Here is a 20,136-nt window from a genome sequence, read left to right as displayed (position 1 = left end):
GTGGCCCCAGTTCCTCCGCCCCCGGCCAGCCCTCTTCTCCCGTTGTGGCGGGCAGCTTCCCCCACTGAGATCGTTTAAGTGGACATCAGACCATTTCCCACAGGCCAAGCGGCCCTTTGTCCACAGAGAGATGTCAGAGGACACCAAAGCACATGCTGAGCCGGTAGGGGCACACATGCTGCTGATGCCAGGACACGCGGACCCCAGGGTCCAGTTGAATGGGTGGGGAGGACAGCGGCCGTCAAGCCTGCCTGGAGGACGTGGGAGGCAGCAGTCTGGGGTCAGGGCTTCCCGGGGGAGGTGCTCTTGGAGCAGCAGGTGAGGCCCAGGAGAGGAGGAATCCGCGCAGAAGTGTGTGCAGGCGGGAAAGCAAGAGACACCCTCCCACCCACCACCAGCTTGCGGGGCTGCTGCTTGAGGCTGCCCACTGAATCCAGGTCTCTGAAATGGACTCATGGCCCCAGGGTGAGGCAGCAGGGCCATCCAGGCTGGCGCTGGCCCCAGGCTGAGTCACACCCTGGGTGTGTGGGTCTCCCTGACCTGTAGCAGCTGGAGCAAACTCCAAGGGGAGGAGGTCGGGGCCTACAGGAACCACCTACACTTAACCACCTACACGTAAGCTAGCCCGCAGGCTGCAGGTCATGCAGCAGTCAGCTGATGGGGGTGAAAATCCCTGGGGACAGACCATCAGAAGGGCAGAAAGAAGGAGGCCGAGTTGTGGGAACCAGGCCAGCACTTTTGGTTTCTCTTCTTGTTGAAGGGGTTGAGGCTGGTTTCTTGAAACCAACCAGGAAGAAGACTGGAAAACGGGCCTGTCCCGACACCCAGCTCAGGAGGACGACGCCTTCCGGAAGCCCACGGCACCTATGCGGCCAGGGCCGGGGAAGCGGCTCATATCACCAGCGGGCAAGGAGAGAAATGAGAGCCCGGACTGCCCGGCTGGAAAGGTCAGGGTTGCCTGGCGCGGCTGGCGGCGCAGGCGGGAAGCCGCGCTTACGCACGCCGAGGATGCGCCCCCGCGCGGAGACGGGGCGCGTCCGGGACCCACGACCCTGAGCTGCGAATGGGCCCTTGGGAACGTCTGAACACGTTCCTGGTCCAGAGCCGGGTAAGGGAAGAAAAACCAAACTGCGGAGAGCAGGAAGGGGCGGGGCTCCTAAAGGGCTTCCCATTCACAGCCGCGCAGGACACCAGAGCCCCACGGATTTCATCAAAGCCTGACTGGAGACGACCCGCGCCCGGCAGGGGGGAGACCTAGCCCCCCAGAGCAAGGCCCTGGAGGCCATAATGGGACTCTGCGTCCAGGGCCATGGGGGAGGGGAGTTGTGAACACGGCCCCTCCCTCCCCAACCGTCCTTCTCTTCTTGCGCCTTCATGTCAGCCGGCCCCCTGCACAGCCCACGTCTGTGATGCGGGAGGTGGGTTCTCAGGGCCCAGGTCACACTCAGACCTCACACCCCTGTCCTCAACCTACGCCAAAGTGTTGCTTTGTCACCAGGCAGGGATTCAGGCAGCAGCAGGTCCCTGGAGGGGGGGCCCGGGGAAGAAGCAATGATGGGGGTGAGAGTGGCGGCAGGGTATGGCGCTCTCCAGACAGGATGGGGCTGTGAAATCTTAGTCAGAGGTTTTCGAGCTAGCTAGGCCAGCACTTTGCAGACCTGATAAGTGGCAGTTCTACAGGCACCACAACCTTTTCTTCCGATCACCCCTCAGAACCGGTCTCAAACCCGTGACAGGTAGAACCCGCACCCACAGGAACTGGCCTCCTAACACCAGCCTGTCTCTGCGGTTCCCGGGAATATCGGTCAGCAGACCATGTCACCGGAAACATTTTCACAAGTGCTGGCTCAGCGTCTCAAGCAAATCACTGGGTTGTGGAGAGGCAGTGCCCTGACTTGAAGAAGAGGTAAAAGGTTCACGAAAACCTTCCTCATGTGTTCCTCGAAGCAGCCGCCTGTCATGGCTTCTCTCTCGGTGAACTCTGGTGTGAATGGTGCTTGCAAAACAGGGACGGAGGGCAGAACACTGGTGGCAACGCCAGGCGGTGTAGGTGTCCCGCTGGCTCCCACCTGGGACTTTCCTCCCCCCACCTCCCCACAAAGAGAAGAGGGGGTCGCCTACTGCCCAGAGCCCAGTCTTGCCTTCCACCTTTTGTTAAGAGGCTGCTGAGGGACATGGGAACCAGTGTCCCAACAAATTGCTTCCCCTCAGTGAGAGGCCACAGGGTACAAAAGACAACTTCTTGCATGGGGCTGTGATTTCCTGAGGACACTACCTACTAGATGCACCCAGTGGTTCAAAAGGAATTAATGGATTTACAGTTTGTAGTTGTATTTGTTTTTATTTTTGTAACACAAAGAGGGAGAGAGGAAGTGAAGGGACAGGGCCCAGCGTCGTCCCCCAGAACAGCTTCTGAGGCATACGTTCGCCTGGATTCGTTTTGAAAAGGCAATTTTGGGGTCCGTGTTTTAGGAAACTCTCCAGGCTGTCAATCTCAGCGCAAACAGCTTAAAATAAAAACCTCCCGTCTGTTCGTCACACAGGGATCTAACACAAAATGCAAAACAAACCTGTTTGGAAAATGCCTGCCCTTAAAACAAGAGTGAGGGCTTTAAAGATTCATTAAACACAGAATCTTCAGGAATCAAGTTGGCTGCGACTTCACAAAACCAGAAGCACAGAATAACGTTTCCAACTGTAGAACTGCTGGCTGACAAAAAAAGAGGAGGATCACAAGATGACAGGCAGGGGGGTCCTCCCCCAACACCTGCCTCTTCTTTTTGTTCTGAACAGACTCATAAACTGGAGAGTAGAAACGCGGCCTTGCGGGTGGAAGCAGATGCCCGGTGGCGGTGGCTCAATCTCTGGGGAACAGAGGGGCGGCTCACTGTTTGCCCGCCTGTCTGCCTGGCTTCTTTTCTGGTTGACCTCTGCCGGTGCCTGGGATTCCACCTCGGCCCCGGCCCCCAAACACACCTGTGAGACAGGGGAAACGGGCTTTAGCAGAGCCAGGCTGGGAGGCCCACTGTGGACTGGGACCAGGAACTGGAATCCTTAGACTGTGGCCAAGTTGTTTAATCCCTCTGGGTCTCAGCTTCCACTTCTATAAAGTGAGGGCAGTGATCCCACCTCTGGCGGGAAGGGCAGGCCGAGAATCTGAGATGGAGTGTCGACCAGGGCTGGGCATGGGTAGTGCTCCAGAACATTCTCAGTGTGACAAGGGACCAGACCAGGCCCCCCAGGGGTGTAAAGGATGCCAGGGAGGACAGAGGTTGGCACCTTGGGCTTGGGGCGGGCTTCCTGGAAGAGAGGGCTGGGGGCCAAGGTGGAGGGCAGTCACCAGGACAAAGCCAGAAGGGCTTCCAGGAGGAGGGGGGGGGCACGAACTAAGACAAGGCCTGGACTCAGTCCAGGGATGGGGCAATGACCCCCAGCTGTGAGGCTGGGAGCTGCACCAGGGGACCTGGACCTTCCTTGCTCTGGCACCACCCGCATCTGGCCCAGGAGAGAAACGACTGGGTGGTTTGTGTGTGTCCAGCCTGGAGAAGGGGCAGGGGAGCCTCCTGAGCTCTGACCTCTGCAGTCAGTGGTGGGGCTGTTTCCAAAATACATTTTACGTGGAACAATGGCACTGCTGTTGGGGGAGGTGAGTAGTTGGAGGGAGGGCATGCCCCTGGCCCAGGGAGGTCCCAGAAGGATCAGGGCAGCATGGGGACATAGAAATGTACACACAGGCCCCCTTCCTCCACAGACATGCAGGGGGCCCTCTGGGGACAGAAGCCAATGCTGGCAGGGTCTGCCTAACCTCACGTCTCATGGGGCAAGACCAGCTTTGCCAAGGGGAGCCTGGCTATGCGGGGACCCCTGTGAGAGTCCCACTGGCTGTGGAAGGCCCCGTGGCCTCCGTTCGGAGCCGCCCGAGCAAGCCGCTCTCCCCGTCCTCCCTGCTCCTTCAGGCAGTTTACTTGACAGTGGTGGCCTCCAGTGAAGGGTCTAGCCCCGGGGACAGGTCCTGGGACCCCTGGGACCCTGCTCACCCCCATCCTAGGCTACTCTCCACCTGGGGTGCCCTCCTGCCCTCTTCCATCTGGCTCCTTTCTGATTGTCACGTGAGCCTCAGCTCATGGCTGGCTCCTGTGCCCTTCCCAGCCCTGCCCATGAGCCCCCAAGGTGGGCCCCGGGCCTGGCACACAGGAGGCCCCTCCAGATGCAAGAGACAAAGCCAGGTCCCTCCAAGAACAGGAGCCGGGCGGGGGAGGCGGGAAGGGCAGGGTCTGCAGATGGCCTCTGGGCTCAGGCCCCAGCTGACTGCACAAGTTTAATTTTATGCCAGATTTATAATCTCAGGGTGGTGTGCTGAGATCTATCCAAAAGGCATGACCTTGGCTTTGTATAAAGGAGTCATAGCAGGGAAGGGTTCCATGCCGGGGCCCCGCGCTGGGGTACTCACCCGCAGTCTAGTGAGGCGGGCACTGTGGGACCCTCTCTGCAGAGGGGAAACTGAGCCTTGGCGAGGTGCCCAGAGCACCTGCCAGGAAACACAGGCAGGGCTCAAGTCCCAGGTCTATGTGGGCCTGGACCCAGACCTAAGGGAGCACTGAGAGCCACTGTGGGGCAGGAGGGCCCAGGTGGGTGAGGGTCAGCACTGACCACCAGGACTCAGCTGGGCTCCCCGGGTTGGGCTCCTGCGGTGGGGACAGGCGGCAACCAGCAGCATCAGCTGTTCTGCAGAGGAGCCCCATGAGTCACAGCCCCCCAGCTCCACGTAGGAGGGGCTCAGAGCCAGGCCCTCGGCACCATGACGGCACCAGCCAAGAATGTCAACACTGGGCCGGGACGGATGCCACGTGCTAGAGTCACCCCCGCCAATAGGGAGGCCCCAGCAGCCTGCTAGGGAGGAAGCAGGGAGAGAAGGGCATACCTCGCCCAGCGCCCCCCATTCCGCGGCCCTTCTGCTGCTTCTGCTGCTGCAGGCCACCGCGGCCGCGGCCCTTGGCCACCACCTCCTCCTTGACCATGTCGATGATCTCATCAGGGATGCGCAGGTACTTGATGGTGCTGCCGCGGATGTAGCACTCGGGCATCCGCCAGAATTTGTCCCCGTCCTGTGAGAGAGGGTGTGTGTGTCAGATCTTTTGCGGGGGTGGTAGGGTCCCTGCAGAGCAGGTGCAGATGGCCGGGGCAGCATCTGTCCCCTCAGGCCGCCTGCACCTGGCATCGCCCCCGCAGGCCCCGCAGGCTGCAAAGTTCTTCGTCCTGGACGGGACACTGGAGGGGCCGCACTCCAGCAGGATCTCTCCAGATCCTTGGCAGCCCTTCACACATGAGAGAGGGTGGGGCAGGGCCTCGTGAGAAGCCTCCGTGTCCTCAGCCTGTCCTCCAGTGGGGGATGCAGCCCGAAGCCTGGAGAGGGGTGAGGCTGTCCCACGCGCCAGGTGCTGCCACAGCCCAGCTCCTCCCCCTCCTGCCCCCAGCCTTCCAGAATTCACCTTCTGGAACCCTCTCTATGCACCCTGACTCATTCATTCACACAAGTATCTCGTGGCAGGGTCTGAGCTGGGCATGGGACACAAGTGAGCAGGACAGAGACCCTGCGTGATGGGTGAAGAGGGCCAGGACGGGGGTGGGGAGCCAGGTCTGGGGCCAGCCAGGGGCAGCTCCCAGTGATGCCAGTTTTCAGGAGAGCTATTGGAGGCTAGAGAGACAAGGGGCTTGTAAAGTTGCAGACTCCTGAGCAACGCCAACCCTGCAGTTCTTAGGATGCTGACTGTTTCCCCCCCACCACCATATACCCTGCGACCAGCAAAAGGCCTTCCCTCCACGCTACCTCCTACTGCCCTTGGGCGGGAGCCCGGGGCCTCATCCATCAGATGAATTCTCCGGCCCCATCCCTGTTGCCCAGGCCAGAAGCCTGGTAACCCTCCCCCGCCACGCCTAGAAATCAGACCAAGACACCTCCCTGCTTAGATCCCAATCAGCGCCCCGTTGGCCCAAGGACGAGGTCCAAACTCCTCAGTGTGGTTCCAGAGGGCCTGAGATCCAGCCCCACCCTGGCTGCCCTCTCTCGGCACTCGATGTGCCTTCCAGATGGAACTTTCTGGAACACACACGGTGGGCTTCCGGGCCCCAGCACTTTGCACACGCTGTTCCCACCTTTTCACGTCTGGCTAACTCCAGTCCTCAACAGGCCTTGCTTCCAGCCTCCCTGCAAGCCCCAGTCCTGCATGACACTCATCAGCGGTGCCTGGGCCGATCTGGCCCAGCCCAGTGGAGGTACTCGGCAGGGACAAATGGAATGTTTGCGGGCCAACTCTTCCCAGGAACACACACGAGAGCCCCCGACCCATACAGGAACCCCAAGAGGCCTCAGAGCATTCCTTTCCCAGAAATGGTAGGCGAGGGGCCAAGTCTGTGGGGATGCAAAGTACAGCCAGACAGAAACAATGATTGTGTGGAAGCTCAGGGCCGGGGCTGGGGCTGGGGCCGGGGCCGGTGGCTCAGCGCGAGGCTTTCCCTCAGCCAAGGGCAGGCCGAGCCCAGCGCGCTCCCTGTAGGAACAGGGTTTACTGTGCTTTCCATGGGGGGCAGCTAAATGCCTCCCGACCCTTGCTCTCCCGTGCTTTCTCAGCCCCTGGGATCTCTGTTCAGCCACCTGCTACCCAAGGGAAGGAGGGGCTGCCATCACCTGTTTACAGATGAGGACTCTGCGTGGCCTGCGTGAGACGGTACCTCCCACCAGCCTCTCCTCCCAACCGCTGGGTCACAGAGGGGGACTCCCCAGGGGGAGCCACGTGTCCAGTCTCGGCTGGCCATGGAGGCCGGACGGACCTTGCCCTGAGACCCAGCGATTGGTTCTAGGTCCCAGAAGTGGACACAGACGTAACAGCGGCGTGCAGAAGGACAAGCGCTCAGCTGTGCACTGTGGCATCGTCTGCCACAGGCACACTGGAAACGCCTGCCACCAGGAGTTCGGTCCTAAGAAGCAGGTCACAGAGCCAAGCAGGTGAGGGTAGGGGGTCACAGCCCTCTGTCTGCCTTTTGGGGTGTGAACTGTCCAGGAGCACAGACTGGGGTGAGAGTGGCTGCCTTGTGCTCTGCCGTATGCTGGCGTTGTGAGCCCTGGGGCACACTGCCTGTGGCTCAAGACAGCCGGGCCCTGCCTGGGCCCTCCAGGAGCTTCCTCCCTGTAACATGAGGGGCTATCTTGGGCAGGGGGACAGAGACTGGAATCAAGGTGAAAGGAAAGCTCTAGCAGAACCCAGTGCAGATTAGGGGGAGGGAGTCCTGCCTTCATCACCGTCCTCATCACTCTGTGGATCATCCCAAGGCGGGGATGACCCTGGGGAACATTCTCCCCCACCCCGGCCCTGCACTTCCTGGTTTCAGGCCTCAGGGGAAACAAGCCCCGTGGTGGCCTGCACATCCCCCAGTCACGCCACCACGGCCCACATGGTGGGCAATGCCCACAGCCAGGACCAAAGGCAGCAGAGGCTAACAAGGAGGGTGGGGCCTGCCCTGGAGCCCACCCCCTCCCTGTAGAGCAGGGATTTATGGCCAGAAGCACCCCCCAGGCCTAAGTCCTTCTTGGTCAGGGGTGGCACCCGGGGATGCAGGAGCAGCTCAGTGCCTGCTGGGCAGCATCCCCGCAGGTGCAAAGTCCAGGGCACTAGAGAGACTTGGAGCCTTGTCCGGCTGTTCCCCCCAACATCCTGACTAGTCCCTCGGGCCCCGCCCCTGCAAGAGGCCCTGCCCCTGGCAGGATGACTGGTGGTATAGGCTGCGGTAGGCACCCTCCCACTCCTCCCACACGTCCAGGGAAGGGCTTTTACCCCACTTGGAGGCGAGGATGCTGAGGCTCTGTAAAGCCCCAGGTCCCAGTGCGCATTCCTGGCCACACGACCCCCACTCGCTCTGCCCACCAGACCGGAGCTGCCCCAAGGCCCCCAGGCAGCAAGAGCAGACTCGGGGCGGAGGGCACTCACCCTGGACGTGCAGATCACTTCACGCAAGTTGATGTTCATCCAGTTGTCGCAGCTCACCAGGTGCCCATTGTACGTCTCCCCGTTTTTGAGCTCCACCAACTGGAGAGAAAACGGGTCCCACGTCAGTCTCAGGCCCTAAGAGGGGTGCAGACTTACCCCGAAGAGCAGGCCACCACCACCAGGCCTCATTCAGACACATCCTCGTGTCTTCTTCGGACCCACTGGCCACAGCACACGGTGCCCAGGCCCCCAGGGGCCCACCTTACAGGAGACACGCTCTGCTTTCTCGCTACGCTTTGCTGGGCATTGTAGACTTTCTACGATGAAATCATTTTTTTGTGTGCGGAAGAAAGAAACAGACAACCCCCCCCCCCACATCTTTAAAGGAATGAGTAAGGGTGGCCGGGGGCCGGGCAGGTGCCCGGTGATGGCACACATGTGATCCTTGGTGGTCTGGAAAAACTGTTTTTCATTGCAATAACTACTTGCTTATTTTGATGTGTTTCCGGAAAAGCGCGTCATGCAGAAGACAGGCTTTTGCTAGGAAAAGGCTGAGACTTAAAAAAGAATCAATTTAGAGAATGAACTTATGGTTACCAGAGGGGATTGGTGGGGGGAAGGGATAGTTAGGGAATTTGGGATTGACATGTACACAGGACTATATTTAAAATGGATAACCAACAAGGAAGTACTGTATAGCACAGGGAACTCCGCTCAATATTATGTAACAACCTAAATGGGAAAAGAATTTGAAAAAGAATAGACACATGTATATGTATAACCGAATCACTTTGCTGTACACCTGAAACTAACAACATTGTTAATCAACTATACTCCAACATAAAATAAAAAGTTAAAAAAAAAAATCAACTCTCAGGGCTGGAGAGGCACGGGGCTCACAGCCGCCACCTCTGTATTGTTCCATGGGCTGGGCATGGGTGCAGGCGCCGGCATAATGAGCGCCAGCGGCAGCCTGGTCCGTGCCTATGACTTCCTGCTGAAGTTCCTGCTGGTGGGTGACAGTGACGTGGCGAGGGTGAGATCTTGGCGAGCCTGCAGGACGATACAGCCGAGTCCCCGTACGGCCACCTGGCAGACATCATGCGCTCTCCTGCTGCCTTCTGCAGTGCTGCAGACATTTTCCAGCTACTCTGCCCGTTTCCCTTGGCAACCACTTTAAGATTTAAAATATGATTTGTAAAGTCATCACTTTCAAGTTTGGAAAAAAAAAAAGAAATAAAAGGAATCAACTCAGCTATCTGCCCAAGAGAAACGAAGACATACATCCATGGAAAAATGTGTTCACGGATGTTCCCAGCAGCTAAAATCTTCACGAATAGCCAAAAAGTGGTAACAACCCAAATGTCCATCATCAGTGGACAAATGGATAAATAAAATGTGGTGTATCCACACAATGGAATATCACCTGGCCGTAAGGAATGAAGCTTTGACACATGCTACAATGTGGACAAACCCCAAGAACATCACGCTAAGTGAAGGAAGCCAGACATGAAAAGCCACATGTTGTGTGATCCCACTTACAGGAAATGTCCAGAACAGACAAATCCACAGAGACAGAAAGCAGATTCGTGGTTGCCCGGGGCTGGGGCAGGGGGGCGGGTGGAGGGGGAGGGGAGCAGCTGCTAATGGAGACTGGGTCACCTTTTGGGGTGACAGGATTGCTCTGGAACTACATAGAGGTGGTGGTTGCACAAAACTGTGAATGTACTGAACGTCCCTAAACTGTACTTCGAAAGGTTGAATTGTATGGTATGTGAATAACGTCTGAATTTAAAAAAAAGAAAAGACAACAGGACATATTGACAGATACTACACTTTATCACGAAAGGACAAAGCAGCTTAGGGAATGAGCATCGCATGAACCTATCCATATTTTAAAAACTCATTCACGCTTACACACACGTTAAAAGTCCAGATGTGTGTATATCAAAGAATAGTTAAATTGTTGGGAAGATGAACGAAGAGGGGCTTCCACTTTCTCTGAGTCTCTAGTATTTGACACTTTTAATAAGCATGTATTACTTTGATCAGGAGCAGAAATGACACAGGTCCTGACGCATGTGGGAGGGAAAAGAGGACAGGCAGGAAGTGGCTTTGGCTGGAGGCACCTCACCCTTTGCCCAGTGTCCCTGTCCCTGTGCTGAGGCTGGTCCCCGCTGAAATGTGCCATCCCAGACCAGCATGTACTCACCATTGGGTGATTCTGAGCCGTTTTCAGCAGTGACAAAGGAAGCTGAAAGGCAAACAAAAGCACATGACTTGTTTCATCAGCCAGCGCTGTGGAGCCCTGGCCTCTGGGCAGGGCTGAGACTCCAGGAGCACACATTCCCCGACAGAAATGCAGCTTCTGAACTCTGCCCAAGCCCAGGACACATACCTGCCTCCTAGCTTAGGACAGAAAAGTCTCAGGAACACCCCCACCCCTGCAATTGCAGAGGCATCTGCCCTCTGGTCTTGGCGCTGACCATTCCGGGCATTTCTTTGTAGCTCAGGCTGCATATAGTCCCACCCCTGACAGGACCAGGTGTAGCCCTCCATGCTTATCAACAGCATCACAGCACACAGGTTCTGCTGCTGCTTGAATTTTTTGCTCCACTGATGTTTCTGAGATACATCCAGGCTAATACATGCAGCTCTAGCTAGGCCTTTCATTGTCGGCATGGTAGGTGGTTATCATCACACCCACTTTATGGACGGAGATACTGCAGCTTAGAGACTGAGGAACTTGCCCGGCACCAGTGAGCTAGTGAGAGACGGAGCTTGACTTGACCCCATCTGTCAGAAGCCAGCTCACGCTGAGCCCACAGGGGGCTCAGGGGGCAGCTCTGATTGAACCAAGAGTGATTTGGCCAGGCGCAACTGGCCTCCCAATCAGAGGCCACATCTGAGCTGGGTGTTCATAGAGGAATTCACCAGGTGAGAGGAAGAAACATTTCAGAAGAAGCCTGTGGTCACTGCAAGTGAGAGCAGATAAAGGATGGGATTTAAAAACGCCCCCTGATAAGGTGAACTTTCAAGATAGTTCTTTTCCCATTATTGCTGAATTTCTTTTTTATAAAAAACATATAGTGTAACTGGGGAAAATAAGTCAGTTCTTTTCATTTTAGGTACACAAATCACAACCCATACACTGGGGCCTGTCTCTGGGTCTCCAGAACGGTGGCTCAGGTGGCAGTGCTTGGGTCCAGGGTCCAGTGACAGCCTATCCAGTATAGTCAGGTGAAGGTTCTAGACCAAGGGCCCCACAAGATGGGAAACTGCCTCAGCAAGGATCACACCTTGCCCGAGCAACTTTGCAATCCTAAGTTGGCCTGAGCCCCAGGACTTCTTGGCAGGGGAGTCCCAGCCCACCCTCACCCTCCAATAGGAGGCAGCTGCTTCTCCAGGTGGTGGGGACTGTGTGGCCTCTCTCAGGAGGCCACAAGGGGCCCTCAACCCCCAGAGGATGGCTCCCTATGGAAGGGCTTGGTGGGGGGATATCTCACATCCCACGGGCCTTCCCTAAGAGCCACCCGGGGAAGATCCAGGGGCGGCAGGAAGCCAGGCCCAAGCCCACTTCCTGCACTGGCTTCCTGGAAGGGCACGATAAGGAGGAAGAAGGAGCCACGTGGAGAGGAGGTGGCTGCTCCGAGGAGGGTGGGCAGGCAGGCTGGGGTCCCAATGTGGCCAACCTGCAGCTCCTGCCCTCTCCTCCGGAATGCATCTGTGTGATGCTGCCGGGTGCGGAGAGCTGGAGGCTCAGCCGCGCGTGCGCGAGCCACACACCCAGGGGGTATTTTACAACGGAGAAGCCTCACGCTTTGCTGGGCAAGCCTGTTCTCTGTGCCCACAATGGGAATCTGGACCAGGGCGATGACACACCTAGGTCCTCCTCCCAGATCAGCAGAGAGGGGACAGGACCAGCTTAGCCCTGGAAGGCGAGAATGAAGATGGACTCAGTGCTGAGAGGTGGAGGGAGGGTCACAGCAGTACAGTCAAGGCCCCTCTAGATGAGGCACCAGCGGTAGAGCAGATGGGACCTGCCCAGGGACATGGAGCAAGATCCCGCTAAAGCCGGGGAAAGTAGGCTGATGCCTGCCAGCAGGGGACCCACAGACGTCCTTCAGTGGCATACAGAGCCTCTATGCCAGTCCCTCTCAGGTTGCCACCCTGTCCCAGCTACCGGCAGCACAGCCCTGAAGGACCCACAGCCTCCTTAGCTGTTGCTGGCAGTGTGCCCTCAGAATACGGCTGCAACACAGATGGGTCCAGCACCTGCTCACAACCCTCGCCTGCGCAGCCGCCCCCTAGGCGGGCCAGAGCCAGGCCTGACACGGTCCAGCAAACTGGCCCACTCAGCGCCTCACACACCATGCCCGGTGCTGCTGGCCAACCTTTGTTCCTCGGTTCCCTCTGCCTGGGGTGCCCTTCCCCAGGCTGGTGGCTGCTCCCTCGGCCAGGCCCTCATTATAACCCCATGGAGGGAACACGGTTTCCACCTGGGCCACCCTCTGCTGTTTCTATTATAGGACGTAGCCAGTCTCTAATTAACTTGTTTATTTATTATGTCTCCCTGGCTAGACTGGAAGTGCCACAAGCCTCCTGCTAGACTGGAAAATTCAGAGGGTGTGGACTTTGTCCAGCACTGAACACCAGGGCCAGGCACACGTGAAGGACTCAGTAAATATTTTCTGAACAAATACAGCACACACCACCAAGGGAGGCACTTGGGGCAGGGGGGATTCTTGCTCAAAGGAGAGGCTCAAAGGAGAGGTGGCACTGGGATAGCAATGCCAAGCAGTGGTCACATCTTGCCATCTTCTACGTCCTTGTCCCCAAACTGTGCTGGAGACAGAGCCGAAGGGAAGGGGAGGATCCTCGGTGAACTTAAAAGCCAAGGGGAAGGGGCGGCGGCAGGGGTGTGGGGATGGAAGACACTTGAAGGTGCCAGGGAGACAGGAAAGGGCCAAACACCCAGTTCAGGGGGAGACAGGGTCATCTGGAGTCGGGAAAGTCATAAAAGAGCTTTAGGCATGAGAACTCCTTTTTCTGGCCTTTCTCAGAACGCCTGGGGTCTGACCCTCAGGCCTGGACCAATCCAGGACTAGACCTAATAGTATCCTGAGGCTCCCAACTCAGGAAGCTGGTTGCAGACCACCCACTCCCTCGCCCACACCTCTGCTTCCGGCCCTGCCCTGCCCTGACCACAGGGAACAGGCAGTGTGTCATGCCTTGTCCACTCCTGAACACTCCTCAGAAGGCGCGAACAGGCTGAATGAATGAATCTGTACTTCACACAGACACTGTTCTAGGCTCTGGGACTATATGAAGATAAAAGACAAAGATCCTGTCTCCACGCCCAGTCCCTCAGACCAACTCTACCCTCCAGCAGAGAGGAACCTGCTTCCTTCTCTCCATCCTTACACTGACCAGGAGAATTTAGCGAGCCCTCACGGTCGGCTCTGAAAAATGTGCAACCGTCTCAGAGCAACTCAGGTGCTGATGGGCCAGGTACTCTCCCAAGAAGCTCTCAGCTCTCAATTCCTCTGTGTGGACCTCCGTTTCCCTGTCATACGCTGGGGGCACAGACACTCTCTGGGTTAGATCTACAACTTCCACAACTTGTGAGCGCCATGGCCCTGGGGAGGCTTCCTGTCAGGGCCTCAATTTTTCTTTTTGTGAACTGGGAGGGTGCAGTTAGTCCATCCTTAGCTCAAAATACCCCCTCTCCCTCTGAACGACATACTGTGTGACACAGGAAGAAGCAAACCCTTCTCTGGGTCTGTTTGTCAGCCTGAAAAAGAGAGGCACAGGAGGTTGTGCGGCTAGCATTCTAAGGGCCTTACAAGCCCTGAAATTCCCTAAATTGGTTTAATTTGAGAACGCACACCGGCCCCCTACTTCTTGGCGCTCTAGCTTTACAATCTATGAGGTTAGACTGGGTCGGATGCACTCGGAGTCACTTCCCTGCCCGAAAAGTCACTCTGCGGCATTCACCGGGCCCTTCGGTGGGTCCCTTTCCTCTCCGGCCTGTTTCCCCACCTGAAAAATGGGAAGACTGCGGCTACACCGCTATACTATGATTACACGTTCGGTCAGTCCCAAGTTCCCCTGAGACCGACATGCTGGGTGTCCTGAAAGAAGCCCCTGCCGTCCCCGGTCTCAGTTACCACCCCCTCGGGCCGGGGGTGGGAGGACTCGAGGCCCGGATGGCACGCTCGCTCCGCAACACCCCCTGCCCCAGCACCGCCCCGAGGGCCCTTGGCGGCCGGCTCCCCCGTCGTCTTGCCCTCACCATGGTGTCGGCGGGGACCGGGCTCGCCGGCCACTTCCGCCACCGCCGCCGCCGCTCACGTTCCCGCCGGTAGCAGCCCCGCTGCGCGCCACTAGGCTGAAATGGAGTGGCAGCGACGCGAGCCAGTCAGAGAGGGGCTCGTGGGAAGGGCAACCAATCCACGCAGAGTAAGGCTAGGCCTACTAAGCACGAGGGCGGGGCGGGCCGTATTCTCACAGGAGAAATGAGGGACAGACTCGTAAAGTGCCGCCGTGAGTGCTGCAAAAGGGGGCGGAGCAATGTGCGCAGGCGCAGGAGGCCTTGTGGGCAAAAGCGCATGCGCAGGCGAAACCCTCGCGGATCTCGGCTCCACGTCGTGGGCGAAGGCGGTTATTACCTCCAGTTTCGAGAGAGAGAAATGGAAGCTGTTTGGTTGTTATTGGGATGTGCTTATGTCTCCCTTCGGGCCCCTCCTCTCCTGAGTCTCATGATTGTAGTTGACCATTATCCAAGGCATGTCTTTTGGTAGGTTGGAATCCCGGCTGTGCCCTTTGAGCCTCAGTTTGCCTCCCTTTGAAATGGCCGTAATAATAGTGTATGCGCTAGAAGGTTGCAGTGAGGACAGAACGAGTTAAGCCACGGAAGAGCACGTAGAACAGAATCTGGCACATACTGAGCACTTGATACACGGGTGTGCAACATTGAGCACCTACTATGGACCCGCTCCTAGAAACACATAAGTGAATAAACCGGACAAAACTCCAGGCCCTCCTGAGGCTTAGGAGCCCACTGAGGAGACAGCCGGTAAACAAAATAATTAGGAAAAGGTATTAGTTTCCTTGGGCTACCGTAACAGAGGGATCAAACTGGGTGACTTTAAACCATAAAACTTGACCCAGAAGTTGAAATCAAGGTGTTGGCAGGGTTGGTTCCTTCTGAAGGATCTGAGGCACAATTCATCCTATGCCTCTCTCCCAGCAATCCTTGTAGTCTTTGGTTTATTTATTTCTTTTTATCTTTTTATAAATGTATTTATATTTATTTTTGGCTGTGTTGGGTCTTCGTTGCTGCGTGCGGGCTTTCTCTAGTTGTGGCGAGCAGGAGCCACTCTTCACTGTGGTGTGTGGGCCTCTCACTGCGGTGGCTTCTCTTGTTCCAGAGCACGGGCTCTAGGCATGTAGGCTCAGTAGTTGTGGCACACGGGCTTAGTTGTTCTGCGGCATGTGGGATCTTCCCAGACCAGGGCTCGAACCCGTGTCGCCTGCATTGGCAGGCAAATTCTTAACCACTGTGCCACCAGGGAAGTCCTGTAGGGCTTGGTTTATAAACACATTACTCCAGTCTCTGACTCTGACATCACATGGCTTTTCTCTGTCTCAGATCTTCCTCTTCATTTCTATGAGGACACTCCTTTCTCTTATTAGACCCACCCTAAATCTAGGATAAATTTCATCTTGAGATCCTTAATTATATCTGCAAAAAGACTTTATTTCAAATAAGGTCATATTCACAGATATGGAGGTTAGAACTTATCTATGTTATCCAAGATATGCTAGAACATTTCTTTTTAGGGACAATACTCAACCCACTACATCAAGTATTAGCTATGATTCCTTTGAACATAGACATTTATTTGAATAGTTCATGTCTCCTAGGTGACCATGCATGTACTTTCACACACTCATGAGCATATCTGCAGCCTAAATTTCCAGGAAAGGTCCAGCTGGATGACCATCGAGGGTTCCTTCCTCTGCCTTGACTTTCACAGATGTCTTGACCTTCAGGTCTGTAAATGAGACATAGGTGTTCTCCTCCAGTGACTACCCTTTTCCAGGCCTCCTTAGTGTCAGCGCTGGCCCGAGAGCTTTTTCTTTTCTTTTTAATTTTTTGACTGCACCACGTGGCTTGTGGAATCTTAGTTCCACGACCAGGGATTGAACCCGCCCTGGCAGTGTCACTGACAAGTCCTAACCACTGGACGGCCAGGGAATTCCCGAGAGCTTTTTCTTACCAAGCCCAGAGCCAAGCTCTTCCAGCTGTAAAGTCCCTATTCCTCTCAGAGCCAGCTCAGGGAGCCCCTGATGCTCAGCTTCTCAATAAAAGATTCCCCTGCATCAGGTCTACCCTGATCTACCCTCCAGGACCTGGTGAGGGGAAAGGGGTCTGGGGACCAGCTTTGCTATGAAGGGACCGAGTGACTCAGGCATGTTTCTCCCTCTCCCTTCTCATTAAAAACAGGAATACAGGAGCTTCCCTGGTGGCGCAGTGGTTGAGAGTCCGCCTGCTGTTGCAGGGGACATGGGTTTGTGCCCCGGTCCGGGAAGATCCCACATGCCGCGGAGCGGCTGGGCCCGTGAGCCATGGCCGCTGAGCCTGCGCGTCCGGAGCCTGTGCTCCGCAACGGGAGAGGCCACAACAGTGAGAGGCCCACATACCGCAAAAAAAAAAAAAAAAAAAACAGGAATACAGATCTTCCTGGACTTACGATGGGGTTACGTCCCAATAAACCCATCATACGTTGAAAATATTGTAAATTGAAAAGACATTTAATACATTTAGCCTACTAAACATCGTACCTTAAACGTACTCAGAACACTCACATTAGCCTATAGTGGAGCAAAATCATCAAACACAAACCTATTTGATAAAATGTTGAATATCTTACGTAATGTGTTGAACACTGTACTGAAAGTAAAAACCAGAATAGTTTTAAGTGTATCAGTTGTTTACCATTGTAACCATATGACTGACTGGGAGCTGAGGCTCACTGCCAGCTGCCCAGCATCACGAGAGTGTATGTCTAGCCCCGGAAAAGATCAAAATTCAAAGTTCAGTTTCTACTGAATGATTGCTTTTGCACATCATGAAGTTGAAAAATCTGAAGTCAAACCATCATAAGTCGGGGACAGTCTGTGATCATCTCTGCAAATCAGGGTTACTGTGTGGAGTGATCACATGTGAAACCCATATAGAGTGCCAAGCACCTGGTAGCCTTGGACCCACAGTTGTCCTTCATGTCTTAGTTTGGGGTCTGCCCTCCCCCAGAAGCTGACCCTGAGATGAGGACTCAAGGACACATGGAGTATTCAGGGGGTGACCCCAGGAAGTCCCCACTGGGGATGGAGACCTGAGACAGGGAGGGAAGGATCCCTGCAGTGGATGCCAATGAACAGGTGACAAAGTGGGCACCTGAGGGTTAGTCCAGCTGTGGACCTTAGGGAGACAGCATAAGAGCTTGTGTCTCAAAGTGGTCCTACCCAGGGTCAGGGCAGAGTTTATTTTCCCCTCTATCATTGTCTTGGGGATGCTCCCAGTGTTGCTGGTGAGGTCAGGGAAGTGTGCAGGATGCTAGTAAGTGGCCAACAGTGATATGCCGATTGGGCTAGAGGAATCAGTGTGACCAGCCGAGACTTATTTGCCAAGGGTAAAGGCCGCTTTGATGTAAACAACATAAACTGGGCTACATGAAGTGCTCCAGCGTCAACATGGTGGTGGAAGTAGGAAGAAAATTGCATGCTGGTTCACCTCGTTCTGACTTTATTCTAGACTTTTCTATGTTCAGTCGTTCTCCTTTTGCATAACTGACAAACTCCTGTTCATCCTTGAAAATTCTGCTTGGGTGACCCCGTGTGGCGGACTATGGTTACTGCAGATTTGGTCAGCTCTTTCAACACAGGGGTGGCCAATCGGAGTTCTCCGTCCACCTGGGCATAGTCGTTGGCCAAAGAGGAGCAAGTGACCAACCAAAGCCAATTAGACTCACCCTTGGGACGGCTACTGAGGGCCAGAAGGGAGAAAAGTGCTTTTCATAGAGGTTTTTTAAAGTGCAATAGTGAAAGCCCAGTGCCATCCCGATTGATCTTCTGGAAGAAGCTCTCTGCAGGTTGAATCTAACATAGAATTCCTCTGTGGAAAAGAGGCACAGTTTGAGCCCCTGGATCTAGCTATATCTGAAGTCATAAGGTGCGACTTTCCACTTATATAAGCCCAACAAGTTGTCTTTTTTTTTTTTTTTTTTTTTTTTTTTTTTTGCTGTACGCGGGCTTCTCACTGTTGTGGCCTCTCCCGTTGCGGAGCACAGGCTCCAGACGCGCAGGCTCAGCGGCCATGGCTCACGGGCCCAGCCGCTCCGCGGCATGTGGGATCTTCCCGGACCGGGGCACGAACCCGCGTCTCCTGCATCGGCAGGCGTACTCTCAACCACTGCGCCACCAGGGAATCCCCAACAAGTTGTCTTTTATTGCTTAATTCACTTGGAGTGTGGACTCTGTCCCTAGCAGTTGGCAGGCCCTTCACTAATGCATGGCTGCTCTGTGAATTCTTCAATGACTGCCCCCCCCCAAATCTAATCATTCCTTCTCTTATACTTTGAACTTCAGTACCTTGCATTGATTTTCATCATTACCTGGTTTGTAATTGTACCACGCTGTAATTGCTCATTTGCACACTTAAGCCTTCTTGACCCTGACTTGTAGGAGCAACGTGAGAGTTTGCATGGGCCGCTATTTTAGGCTGTCAGCACAGTTTTTCCTTCCCCCCATCATGGACACATGACCCGGGCTTAACCAATCAGAGGTCTTCCCTGGAAGTCTCCTGGAATTGCAGAGCTGGAGTAATGTGAGTCCGGTACAGACATGGCCATCTTTTCATTTTAGAGTCTTGGCCGTGTTTAATCCTGGATCCAGCTGTACCTGATGCTTCAGAAAATCGTCATCCTTTCCTATCCCTTGAAAATACTCCTCTATTTTCTTCCAGTCCAGTTTAAATTGTATTTCTGACAGCGGAAACCGGAAGAGTGTGAACCAAGGTACCTATCAAATTTAAAAAGATACACTATCCTCCACTTAAAAAAAAAGGGGAGGGGGATCATAAAACTCAGTGCTGGCAAGGTTGTCGTGAAACTGGTAGACATATATTTTCTTTTAAGTGGGGGAGAAATGGCATTATGTTTCAAAATCCATAAAAGTGTCACACCCTGCAACTCAGTAATTCACTTCTGAAATTTTATACTAAGGCGGTCTTGCAAATGAAGGGAACTGCTCCACACCAAGACCTTGCAACAATGTTGCCAATTCTAAAACAGCAGAAAGAATATAAATGTCTAACAGCAGTGGACTGGTTGAGTAAGCTATGTTTCCTCCACTAGACAGAATATTTTCCATTCGTTAAAAAATTATATGTAAATCCTCCCCCACCCCCACCCCCCCGGGAGCAGGCAGTGGGCTGAGCTTAGTGGTTAGATTCTTAAAAAGAGAGAAAAGGGGGGGGCTTCCCTGGTGGCGCAGTGGTTGAGAGTCCGCCTGCTGATGCAAGGGACACGGGTTCGTGGCCCGGTCCAGGAGAATCCCACATGCCGCCAAGCCGCTGGGTCCATGAGCCATGGCCGCTGAGACTGCGCGTCCGGAGCCTGCGCTCCACAACGCGAGAGGCCATAACAGTGAGAGGCCCGCGTACCGCCAAAAAAAAAAAAAAAAAAAAGAATCTGCCTTCCAATGCAGGGGACTCAGGTTCCATCCTTGGTTAGAGAACTAAGATCCCACATGCTTCGGGGCAACTAAGCCCGCACTCACCACAACTAGAGAGAGCCCGTGTGCCGCAACGAAGATCCAATGCAGCCAAATAAATAAACAAATAATTTTTTTAAAATGTAAGTTCTTAAAAAAAAAAGATTTATCTTCCTTAATTTTGTTTTCTTCTGTTTTAAGTTGCAGGTGGAAACTGCTTCCCCCATCTCCCCCTCCTGCCACTACAGTCATAGCTTCTGAGGATTACCAGAACCCACTTCGCAAAAGGAGTACAGGAAAAAAGGAAAATTGCTAGAAAACTATATGCATCTTTTTTTTTTCTTATTCTCTGTTTCTCTGTTTCTTTCTTTTTTAA

General features: G+C 54.8%; 1 protein-coding gene across 1 annotated transcript; it reads right to left on the bottom strand.

Annotated features, from left to right (window-relative positions):
* Positions 1-2,303: 2,303 nt before the first annotated feature.
* LSM4 (LSM4 homolog, U6 small nuclear RNA and mRNA degradation associated) lies at positions 2,304-14,393 on the bottom strand. Its single transcript, XM_060008056.1, has 5 exons — positions 14,278-14,393; positions 10,195-10,236; positions 7,983-8,081; positions 4,922-5,105; positions 2,304-2,976 (listed from the first exon to the last, which is right to left on the bottom strand). The coding sequence occupies exons 1-5, from the start codon at positions 14,278-14,280 to the stop codon at positions 2,885-2,887; spliced, it is 420 nt and encodes a 139-aa protein (XP_059864039.1). The 5' UTR covers positions 14,281-14,393; the 3' UTR covers positions 2,304-2,884.
* Between the last annotated feature and the right edge of the window lie 5,743 nt (positions 14,394-20,136).

Source organism: Delphinus delphis, chromosome 3 (genome assembly GCF_949987515.2).
Source record: "Delphinus delphis chromosome 3, mDelDel1.2, whole genome shotgun sequence".
In the NCBI taxonomy this organism is placed as follows: domain Eukaryota; kingdom Metazoa; phylum Chordata; class Mammalia; order Artiodactyla; family Delphinidae; genus Delphinus; species Delphinus delphis.
Note: the sequence above shows the minus strand (reverse complement) of the source record. Positions and strands in the feature narration are given on the sequence as shown.

What these genes read in the sequence shown, in the direction of transcription:
- LSM4 (XM_060008056.1), bottom strand. An exon ending in CGGCTCAGAATCACCCAATG is followed by an intron (nt 8,082 to 10,194) that starts GTGAGTACATGC and finishes TTTTCTCTCCAG; the next exon opens with TTGGTGGAGCTCAAAAACGG. An exon ending in AAGTGATCTGCACGTCCAGG is followed by an intron (nt 5,106 to 7,982) that starts GTGAGTGCCCTC and finishes CCTCTCTCACAG; the next exon opens with GACGGGGACAAATTCTGGCG.